Source organism: Armigeres subalbatus, chromosome 3 (assembly GCF_024139115.2).
Source record: "Armigeres subalbatus isolate Guangzhou_Male chromosome 3, GZ_Asu_2, whole genome shotgun sequence".
NCBI lineage: Eukaryota > Metazoa > Arthropoda > Insecta > Diptera > Culicidae > Armigeres > Armigeres subalbatus.
In genome coordinates, this window is record NC_085141.1 from 3,949,284 (window position 1) to 3,962,029 (window position 12,746).

Consider the following 12,746-nt stretch of genomic DNA (forward strand, 5'->3'; position numbering starts at 1 on the left):
ATATTAATGTTCAAAACCTATCATATTTTCGTGACAATCTCTGATTTTCGCAATCGTAAAGTGTACCCCAATATAGAATAGATAGACGTAGTCCTACGTTAAAATTGGAACAGTCCTTCATATTCCACATAGGGTAACGGCAAGTATTCCCCACAAGAAATTGAGCCTCGGCACACCTAAAGCAACAATTGCATATTAAAGTTCATTCTCACACGAATACACACGTAAAATAAATCGCAGAATTTTGTAAAGTTTTACAGACTTTCGGTGGTTTTGACAGTTGATCAAAGGAAAATATCGCAGAAAATCGGTGAAATAATTACCGAACAATAGAGCTGTGGAGATTTCGGTGATTTGAAGCAAAATTCATCGAAATCTGTGAAACGATTTAAGTGTGTACGGTGGAATTTTGGCAAAATAATGTTTCTATCCTTGGTTTTTGAGCCTGTGCCGGAAATTAGACCCTGTCGGGAATACGGTCCGTAACCCGACTATTCATAAATTCATCGCGAATAATCTACAAGTGGTCAAACTTCATAATGATAAATTTCAATTCGATAACTTGAAAAACATCAGCGCTAGAGTTTCGACGGAACTTTTTTTTTTCAAAAAAATTGATTTTTTCGATCAGCGAACTGCTGAAAAAAATCCCAAAAATAACAAACAAAGCAATCTACAACGTTGTGAAAACTCATAGGTAAATATGTACGTTATGTAGAAGATATTGATTTGGAAAATGTAATGGAGGTAACCACTTTCCCTTCGATGAGACTCGAACCCATGACCCTACAGTACGCTAGACTGGTGCTTTAACCAACTAAGCTACGAAGGACCTCCGTCGGCCTTCGCAACCTAGCGGCTACTGAACGAGCTCGAGATTCCCAAATTGGACGCATAGTCAAATCACTCGCAATCCATTTCTCAAGCCACTATGTGTGTAGAACACTTTCACATTAGAGGAGCGTGAGTATTTAGATTATGAAACAAAGCAATTTATAATTAATTTTCATTGCTTTGTTTTTTATGGGATGAACATAGAAGCTATGAAAGGAAGTGCCGAACAGTTAATTTTTATTTTAATCTTTATTGAGGAGCTTGTCATAAAACGAGTTTGTACAATCCCATTTAATTCCACCACTTAATTGTACCTTGACAGATACGTATTTCGACCTCAAGTACGAGACACTGAAGACGACCTTACTGTTGAGGTCGAAATACGTATCTGTCAAAGTACAATTAAGTAGTAGAATTAAATTGGATTGTACAAACTCGTCTTATGACAAGTGAAAACATTCCACTAAAAAGCTGAAAATAATTTTCTTTATTTGTTAAAGAGATTTTCAGCCCAAGGCTGGCTCGTCTCCGGAGTTCCTTTTTGTGTTTCACATGGAATTAATGAGTTTTTATACCAAACACGATCAAACAAAAGTAGACAAGGATTTAGAAGATTTAGAAGAGATCATAATGCTCTACATCTTTTATAAAATAGTACGATCCCCTAATCCTCCTTAGCCGTGCGGTAAGACGCGCGGCTACAAAGCAAGACCATGCTGAGGGTGGCTGGGTTCGATTCCCGGTGCCGGTCAAGGCAATTTTCGGATTGGAAATTTGTGTCAACTTCCCTGGGCATAAAAGTATCATCGTGCTAGCCTCATGATATACGAATGAAAAAATGGTAACCTGGCTTAGAAACCTCGCAGTTAATAACTGTGGAAGTGCTTGATGAACACTAAGCTGCGAGGCGGCTCTGTCCCAGTGTGGAGATGTAATACCAATAATAATAAGAAGAAGACGATCCCCTAACATGGAATATTAAAATATTACATTTTCAAAATTTGTCACAAAAGGGCTATCCTAATGGCAACTTACATGAAAAGTTTTTTTTCTTGTAGATCATTTCTTCTGAAGACACTAACACTTTAGCGTTGATAGTTTTAGAGTTATCGAATTATGTCCTGAAATTTTGCGAATCAGTCCATTGTGCAGGAAAAGGTGTATCGACGTTGTAGCCAACCAGGTATCCGAGTAGGTAATTACGTGCATTCCGAAATACATTATTCATATCATTGTAGTATTATTCTGAACATTAAAAACAATGTATATAAATATTTTAAAACTCGGTAACCTAATCTAGTGGAAACCCTCCATTCTGAATTACTTTAAATCCTATTGGGCCGTTAGTGTGATTTATCGCTGATTTTCCACTCCAAAGAAAACGAACATCGCTCCCTCGCAGAGTCACAACGTTCTAACCAAAACCACAATGTCCTGGTTTCGATACATATCCACATCGTTCGGGTTCCTCCGTCCGTAGTATACCATATGCTGAGATCGTATCACTGCCGAGTAGCTGTTTAGCTTCAGCACTAGATTAGATAACCTTTCTCCATATCTGGCACTCATCAAACACTCGTAATTATTTCAGTGGGAGCAGTACATGCGGTGCAATGGCTTACCGAATGCGTTTGATCCTGCGGATTTGAGAAAGTATTTGCACATCTGGTGTGAGGCCATCCGGCTCTACAACGAACGCGAACAAAACTGGCTGCTGTGCACCAACGAGCAGAGCATATTGACGCAAGACGTTAACGTTGCCAACATGTCGCGCGAGAGCCTGAAGCAACAGCAGCCGGAAATAGGAAACGTGTACGCGGCCAAGACGAGGGAAGTCCTCGGCATACTGGAGGAGATAGACGACGCTCTGCACGATACGGATATGACACAGACGATGATTGATGACTTACACGAGGTACATAACTCTAACGGGTTGGTTTGGCAAATATGCCGGTGATGAGCGGGATTTATCATGAATCATAAATAGTACTTATGACTGTGCCGTGAGATAGTACCGCTTAAAAGGCCTGAGAAGCATTTTCATCAGAAGCAACAGTTTGTCGACTTTACAGCTTTGCTGTTGATCGGTAGGATGAAATAGTTTTGAATTGATATTGATTTATGCATGAGAGTAATTTCCTTCAGCTTGGACGTATGCAAGGAAATTCTTGATAGCGAATATTTGCGAAAACTTGTCGTTTAACTTTTGGAAGGAATCTTAAGTAACGACAAGTGAATTATTGTTGAAGACTTACTTCTGAATACCATAATTTTAATTTCGTTTCGATTAGTACTCTATATGCTTTTGTACACAATACTTCAAATAGATCAAATAATATGATCTATGTACTGTATTATGATATTGCAGACTTGATGAATGATCAAAAAAGTGAGACCAGGAGGGACGCTTTCATAGGTTTCAAAAACTTTTTTATCATTTCAAATTTTTCGTTGGTTTACCATGCTTTTATGTCTTGTATTTTATTATGACTTTTGTGGATTTTTGCCATTTGATAGATATGGTTTATTTGCCTATCCGATTTTCTTATGCCAATTGTATTTGAACGTGGCTTAATTAATGTTTGCCTCATTTATTTCTGTTACCAAATTACCTTTTCTCACTATTATCAAACCTGTTATATTTTTCTTTACAATGTTGAACATACATATATGTACCTTGACACTTGTCGAAGCAACACCGTCGCCAGTGTCGTGCCGCTTGGTAACTACACAAAAAAATCTAAGTCGAAAAACACAACCTGCGCACTAAAACTGAAAAATTTGGATGATCACTTATTTTTGTACGTTTTATAGTATGTTGACATTTTCTTACAGCCTACTATGCGATTGACTTCCAAACTAGTTATGTGATTTGCTTTGCAGATGTTATTTTATGCCAGCCTACCGCGATTTAAATTTATTTTTGCTCTTATTCGCATATGCTGGCATTTCCATGCCTACTACGGTTTAATTTCAAATTCGCTTTAAATAATTATGACAGAAATCCTTCAAATATATTTTATTCGAGCATACGCCATTTCGCCACAGCTCAGCAGATTTACAATACATAAATCAAAAGTTACTTTCGACATTTCTAAACCGACATCACCAGACAATTTCGAAATCTAAAGCACCAAACTCTAGAATTATTTCGAAAATTAACACAATGAAGGGAGATAAAAGCTTTATTGGCCATTTAGACAGCAATCCATAAACCGCTCAGGAAACGACTCACTCATTTCCATACTTCCACCCACAGATGAAAACTGAATTTCGCCGAGTGCTGGCCAACTATATCGACGAGTTCGCGTACAAAATCCTGAGCAACATTAACCGGGACATGGCACTGACGGGGCTGCTGGAAGTAACGCACAAGTACGAGTCCGACGTATTCAAAATGCAGCTTTATGGGCTCCGGGACATGCCCACTCCCCAACTGTAAATCACCGTGGCTTAGAGTTAAAAAAAATTACACCGCTGAATAATGTAATGCTTTTTCTGGTTTTTCATAGCAACCCCAAGGAGAAGGCCAAAGAGGACAGCAAACACACGGATATCGATTTCCCGCTGCTGGGGTTTCATCTGGTTCTACCAGCTGCCGTGAAGTGTCATCATTCAGCAATAAGAGGTTTATGGATAAGCTACGACCATTTCAGTGACTATTGCCCCAGCTACGATATGCCCTACAGGCAGGATTACCGTGCTGGTAAATTAATATCTCTTTCCCGACACACACTATTTCCAAAACGCACAGCATCGTGATATCTTCATCACATCGCACCGAGGAATGCCGTCTCTATTTATTTTCTCTATTTATGTTTTCTCCTTGATCCGTGGCCAGATCTGCGTATTATTAGCCGAATCGAGTGGAAAAAGCGGAAGGAGATCCTGAAGGCGGTGTACGAGGAACCGCGGGAAAAACGGCCGGACGACTCCGAGGACGACGAACGGGCAACGCACGACATCGACGTAGACAAAATTTACACCGAGCACGCGGATGAGCTGATGAAGAAGGAACGCGCCAAAAAAGGAACCAAGGCACTGAATCTGTTCGAGAACGACGTGAACATGAGAAGCCATCGCATAATTGCCGGTGTTTATTGCATCGATTATCTGGAGCAGCCGATGCAGGAGGTTAAAATTGCAAAAAAGTCGCTCCTTCGGACGGGTAAGTCTTGAGAGGGCGATAAAGATGATGATGCTGATATTACGTCTATTATAGCAAGACATTCGGATAAAGATGGCAAAATTGCTCATAACATAAGCGAATATTTCGGTAGATAGAGGAACGCTCAACAGTATTTTGATACATAAAGATCATATGGAGTTTTATAGATGTGCATCTTACCAATATAGACAACATTTAGTATAGGGGTATAATAAATTCAGTCCTTCGATTATTCATAATTTTGATTGATTCTGAGACACCAATATTTAATTGGCTAATTATTAGTTTATTCGACAATGCTCATTTGTTTAAGTATTTAATTTCACCGTTGACAACAATTATTTTGAAGTGGATCTGGTTTGGATTTCGAAAGGATTGGATTAGAACTTGATTTGGATTTCAAATCCAATCCAAATCCAATCCAAATCCAATCCAAATCCAATCCAAATCCAATCCAACCAATCCAAATCCAATCCAAACCAATCCAAACCAATCCAAATCCAATCCAAACCAAACCAAACCAATCCAAATCCAATCCAAACCAATCCAAACCAATCCAAACCAATCCAAACCAATCCAAACCAATCCAAACCAACCAAACCAACCAAATCCAACCAAACCAATCCAACCAACCAAACCAACCAAACCAATCCAACCAACCAACCAATCCAACCAACCAAACCAATCCAAACCAATCCAAACCAATCCAAACCAATCCCAAACCAACCCAACCAACCAACCAACCAAACCAACCAAACCAACCAAACCAATCCAAACCAACCAAACCCAAACCAATCCAAACCAACCAAACCAACCAAACCAACCAACCAACCAAACCAACCAAACCAACCAAACCAATCCAAACCAATCCAAACCAACCAAACCAATCCAAACCAATCCAACCAATCCAACCAATCCAAACCAATCCCAACCAATCCAAACCAACCAACCAACCAAACCAATCCAACCAACCAACCAATCCAATCCAACCAAACCAATCCAAACCAATCCAAACCAATCCAAACCAATCATCCAAACCAATCCAAACCAATCCAAATCCAACCAAACCAAATCCAATCCAACCAATCCAAACCAACCAACCAATCCAAACCAATCCAAACCAATCCAAACCATCCAAACCAACCAAACCAACCAAACCAATCCAAACCAATCCAAACCAATCCAAACCAATCCCAAACCAATCCAACCAATCCAACCAACCAAACCAACCAAACCAACCAAACCAACCAAACCAACCAAACCAACCAAACCAACCAAACCAACCAAACCAATCCAAACCAATCCAAACCAATCCAAACCAATCCAAACCAATCCAAACCAACCAAACCAAACCAAACCAATCCAAACCAACCAAACCAACCAAACCAACCAACCAATCCAAACCAATCCAAACCAATCCAAACCAACCAACCAACCAAACCAATCCAACCAATCCAAACCAACCAACCAACCAATCCAACCAATCCAAACCAACCAAACCAATCCAAACCAACCAAACCAACCAAACCAACCAAACCAATCCAACCAACCAATCAACCAAACCAAATCCAACCAAACCAATCCAAACCAATCCAAACCAATCCAACCAATCCAAACCAATCCAACCAACCAATCCAACCAACCAAACCAATCCAAACCAAACCAAACCAAACCAACCAAACCAACCAAACCAATCCAAACCAAATCCAAACCAACCAAACCAATCCAAACCAATCCAAACCAATCCAAACCAATCCAAACCAACCAAACCAACCAAACCAACCAAACCAACCAAACCAACCAACCAATCCAACCAACCAAACCAACCAAACCAACCAAATCAAACCAAACCAACCAAACCAACCAACCAACCAACCAACCAACCAACCAAACCAACCAAACCAACCAAACCAACCAAACCAACCAACCAATCCAAACCAATCCAAACCAATCCAACCAACCAACCAACCAACCAAACCAACCAAACCAATCCAAACCAATCCAAACCAATCCAACCAATCCAAATCCAACCAACCAATCCAACCAACCAAATCCAACCAACCAACCAAATCCAATCCAAATCCAATCCAAACCAATCCAAACCAATCCAAACCAATCCAAACCAATCCAAACCAATCCAAACCAATCCAAACCAATCCAAACCAACCAAACCAATCCAAACCAACCAACCAATCCAAACCAACCAAACCAATCCAAACCAATCCAAACCAATCCAAACCAACCAAACCAACCAAACCAACCAAACCAACCAAACCAACCAAACCAATCCAAACCAAACCAAACCAAACCAATCCAAACCAATCCAAACCAATCCAAACCAACCAAACCAACCAAACCAACCAAACCAACCAAACCAATCCAACCAAACCAAACCAACCAAACCAATCCAAACCAACCAAACCAACCAAACCAACCAAACCAATCCAACCAACCAAACCAACCAAACCAATCCAAACCAATCCAAACCAACCAACCAACCAACCAACCAACCAACCAAACCAACCAAACCAACCAAACCAATCCAAACCAACCAAACCAACCAAACCAATCCAACCAACCAAACCAATCCAAACCAACCAAACCAACCAAACCAATCCAAACAACCAAACCAACCAAATCCAACCAAACCAACCAAACCAATCCAACCAATCAACCAAACCAACCAAACCAACCAAACCAACCAAACCAATCCAAACCAATCCAAACCAATCCAAACCAATCCAAACCAATCCAAACCAATCCAACCAAACCAACCAAACCAACCAACCAACCAACAACCAAACCAACCAAACCAACCAAACCAACCAAACCAACCAAACCAATCCAACCAACCAACCAAACCAACCAAACCAACCAAACCAATCCAAACCAACCAAACCAACCAAACCAACCAAACCAACCAAACCAACCAACCAACCAACAACCAAACCAATCCAAACCAATCCAAACCAATCCAAACCAACCAACCAACCAATCCAACCAATCCAACCAATCCAACCAACCAAACCAACCAAACCAATCAACCACCAACCAACCAAACCAACCAAACCAATCCAAACCAACCAAACCAATCCAAACCAATCCAAACCAACCAACCAATCCAACCAATCCAAACCAACCAAACCAATCCAAACCAAACCAATCCAACCAATCCAAACCAAACCAAACCAACCAAACCAATCCAAACCAATCCAAACCAAACCAAACCAACCAAACCAACCAAACCAACCAAACCAATCCAAACCAATCCAAACCAACCAAACCAACCAAACCAACCAAACCAACCAAACCAACCAAAACCAACCCAAACCAATCCAAACCAATCCAAACCAACCAACCAACCAAACCAACCAAACCAACCAAACCAACCAAACCAACCAAACCAACCAAACCAATCCAAACCAACCAAACCAATCCAACCAACCAAACCAACCAAACCAATCCAAACCAACCAACCAACCAACCAATCCAAACCAATCCAAACCAATCCACCAACCAACCAACCAACCAACCAAACCAACCAAACCAACCAACCAACCAAACCAATCCAAACCAACCAAACCAACCAAACCAACCAAACCAATCCAAACCAATCCACCAACAACAACCAAACCAATCCACCAATCCAACCAACCAACCAATCCAACCAATCCAAACCACCAACCAACCAACCAAACCAATCCAAACCAATCCAAACCAACCAAACCAATCCAAACCAACCAAACCAATCCAAACCAACCAAACCAACCAAACCAATCCAAACCAAACCAAACCAACCAAACCAACCAAACCAATCCAAACCAACCAAACCAACCAAACCAACCAAACCAACCAAACCAACCAAACCAACCAAACCAACCAAACCAATCCAAACCAACCAAACCAACCAAACCAACCAAACCAACCAAACCAATCCAAACCAACCAAACCAAACCAAACCAATCCAACCAATCCAAACCAACCAAACCAATCCAACCAACCAAACCAATCCAAACCAACCAAACCAACCAACCAATCCAACCAAATCAAACCAACCAAACCAACCAAACCAACCAACCAACCAACCAACCAAACCAACCAAACCAACCAACCAATCCAAACCAACCAAACCAATCCAAACCAACCAAACCAATCCAAACCAATCCAAACCAATCCAAACCAATCCAAACCAATCCAAACCAATCCAAACCAATCCAAACCAATCCAAACCAACCAAACCAACCAAACCAATCCAACCAATCCAAACCAACCAAACCAAACCAAACCAACCAAACCAACCAAACCAACCAAACCAACCAAACCAACCCAAACCAACCCAACCAACCAAACCAACCAAACCAACCAACCAACCAACCAACCAAACCAACCAAACCAAACCAAACCAACCAAACCAACCAAACCAACCAAACCAACCAACCAACAACCAATCCAAACCAATCCAAACCAACCAAACCAACCAAACCAACCAAACCAACCAACCAACCAACCAACCAAACCAACCAAACCAACCAAACCAATCCAACCAATCCAACCAACCAAACCAACCAAACCAACCAAACCAACCAAACCAATCCAAACCAATCCAAACCAACCAACCAAACCAATCCAAACCAACCAAACCAATCCAAACCAATCCAAACCAACCAACCAATCCAAACCAATCCAAATCCAATCCAAACCAATCCAAACCAATCCAAACCAACCAAACCAACCAAACCAACCAAACCAACCAAACCAATCCAAACCAACCAAACCAACCAAACCAATCCAAACCAAACCAAACCAATCCAAACCAACCAAACCAACCAAACCAACCAAACCAATCCAAACCAACCAAACCAACCAAACCAACCAAACCAACCAAACCAACCAACCAACCAAACCAATCCAAACCAACCAAACCAACCAAACCAATCCAAACCAACCAAACCAATCCAACCAACCAAACCAACCAAACCAACCAAACCAACCAAACCAACCAAACCAACCCAAACCAACCAACCAAACCAACCAACCACCAACCAACCAAACCAACCAAACCAATCCAACCAACCAACCAATCCAAACCAACCAAACCAATCCAAACCAATCCAAACCAACCAAACCAATCCAACAACCAACCAATCCAAACCAATCCAAACCAATCCAAACCAACCAAACCAAACCAAACCAATCCAAACCAACCAATCAACCAAACCAACCAAACCAATCCAAACCAACCAAACCAACCAAACCAACCAAACCAATCCAAACCAATCCAAACCAAACCAATCCAAACCAATCCAACCAACCAAACCAACCAAACCAACCAAACCAACCAAACCAACCAAACCAATCCAAACCAACCAAACCAACCAACCAACCAAACCAACCAAACCAAACCAACCAAACCAACCAAACCAACCAAACCAACCAAACCAACCAAACCAATCCAAACCAATCCAAACCAACCAAACCAACCAAACCAACCAAACCAACCAAACCAACCAAACCAACCAAACCAATCCAAACCAATCCAACCAACCAAACCAACCAAACCAATCCAAACCAACCAAAAACCAACCAACCAACCAAATCCAACCAAACCAATCCAACCAACCAAACCAACCAAATCCAACCAAACCAACCAAACCAAACCAAACCAACCAACCAACCAAACCAAACCAAACCAATCCAAACCAATCCAAACCAATCCAAACCAATCAAACCCAAACCAACCAAACCAATCCAAACCAACCAAACCAACCAAACCAACCAAACCAATCCAAACCAATCCAAACCAACCAAACCAACCAACCAATCCAAACCAACCAAACCAATCCAAACCAACCAAACCAACCAACCAACCAAACCAACCCAACCAACCAAACCAATCCCAACCAACCAAACCAACCAAACCAACCAAACCAACCAAACCAACCCAACCAAACCAACCAAACCAACCAACCAACCAAACCAACCAAACCAACCAAACCAATCCAAACCAATCCAAACCAACCAAACCAATCCAACCAAACCAACCAACCAAACCAACCAACCAATCCAAACCAATCCAACCAACCAACCAACCAAATCCAACCAAACCAATCCAACCAATCCAAACCAACCAAACCAATCCAAACCAATCCAAACCAATCCAAACCAATCCAAACCAATCCAAATCCAATCCAAACCAATCCAAACCAATCCAAACCAACCAAACCAACCAAACCAATCCAAACCAATCCAAACCAATCCAAATCCAACCAAACCAATCCAAACCAATCCAAACCAATCCAACCAATCCAAACCAATCCAAACCAACCAAACCAATCCAAACCAACCAAACCAACCAAACCAACCAAACCAACCAAACCAACCAAACCAACCAAACCAACCAACCAATCCAAACCAATCCAAACCAATCCAAACCAATCCAACCAACCAAACCAATCCAAACCAACCAAACCAACCAAACCAATCCAACCAATCCAAACCAACCAACCAATCCAACCAACCAACCAATCCAAACCAAACCAAACCAACCACAACCAATCCAAACCAACCAAACCAATCCAAACCAATCCAACCAACCAAACCAATCCAACCAACCAAACCAACAAACCAATCCAAACCAATCCAAACCAATCCAAACCAACCAAACCAATCCAAACCAATCCAACCAACCAAACCAACCAAATCCAACCACAATCCAATAACCAACCAACCAACCAATCCAAACCAATCCAAACCAATCCAAACCAACCAAACCAATCCAAACCAACCAAACCAACCAAACCAACCAAACCAACCAAACCAATCCAAACCAACCAAACCAATCCAAACCAACCAAACCAACCAAACCAATCCAAACCAATCCAACCAACCAACCAAACCAACCAACCAACCAAACCAACCAAACCAATCCAACCAACCAAACCAATCCAAACCAACCAAACCAACCAAACCAACCAAACCAACCAAACCAACCAAACCAATCCAAACCAACCAAACCAATCCAAACCAATCCAAACCAACCAAACCAACCAAACCAACCAAACCAACCAACCAACCAAACCAACCAACCAACCAACCAACCAAACCAACCAAACCAATCCAAACCAATCCAAACCAATCCAAACCAACCCAACCAATCCAAACCAACCAAACCAATCCAAACCAATCCAACCAACCAAACCAATCCAAACCAATCCAAATCCAATCCAAACCAATCCAAACCAATCCAAACCAATCCAAACCAATCCAAACCAACCAAACCAACCAAACCAATCCAAACCAACCAAACCAACCAAACCAATCCAAACCAATCCAAACCAATCCAAACCAACCAAACCAATCCAAACCAACCAAACCAACCAAACCAACCAAACCAACCAAACCAACCAAACCAACCAAACCAACCAAACCAACCAAACCAACCAAACCAACCAAACCAATCCAAACCAACCAACCAACCAAACCAACCAAACCAACCAAACCAATCCAAACCAACCAACCAATCCAAACCAATCCAAACCAACCAAACCAACCAAACCAATCCAAACCAATCCAAACCAATCCAACCAACCAACCAACCAACCAACCAAACCAATCCAACCAACCAACCAACCAACCAACCAACACAAACCAATCCAAACCAACCAAACCAACCAAACCAATCCAACAATCCCAATCCAACCAACCAACCAATCCAAACCAACAACCAAACCAACCAAACCAACCA

At 41.4% G+C, this 12,746-nt stretch overlaps 1 protein-coding gene across 1 annotated transcript in view; it reads left to right on the forward strand.

Annotated features, from left to right (window-relative positions):
• Positions 1-12,746, forward strand: part of LOC134227216 (dynein axonemal intermediate chain 7-like) — an 81,693-nt gene that overhangs the window by 16,305 nt on the left and 52,642 nt on the right. Inside the window, 4 exon segments of the mRNA XM_062708562.1 lie at positions 2,426-2,749; positions 4,094-4,272; positions 4,347-4,540; positions 4,676-5,002. Coding sequence (XP_062564546.1) covers positions 2,426-2,749; positions 4,094-4,272; positions 4,347-4,540; positions 4,676-5,002 — 1,024 coding nt within the window.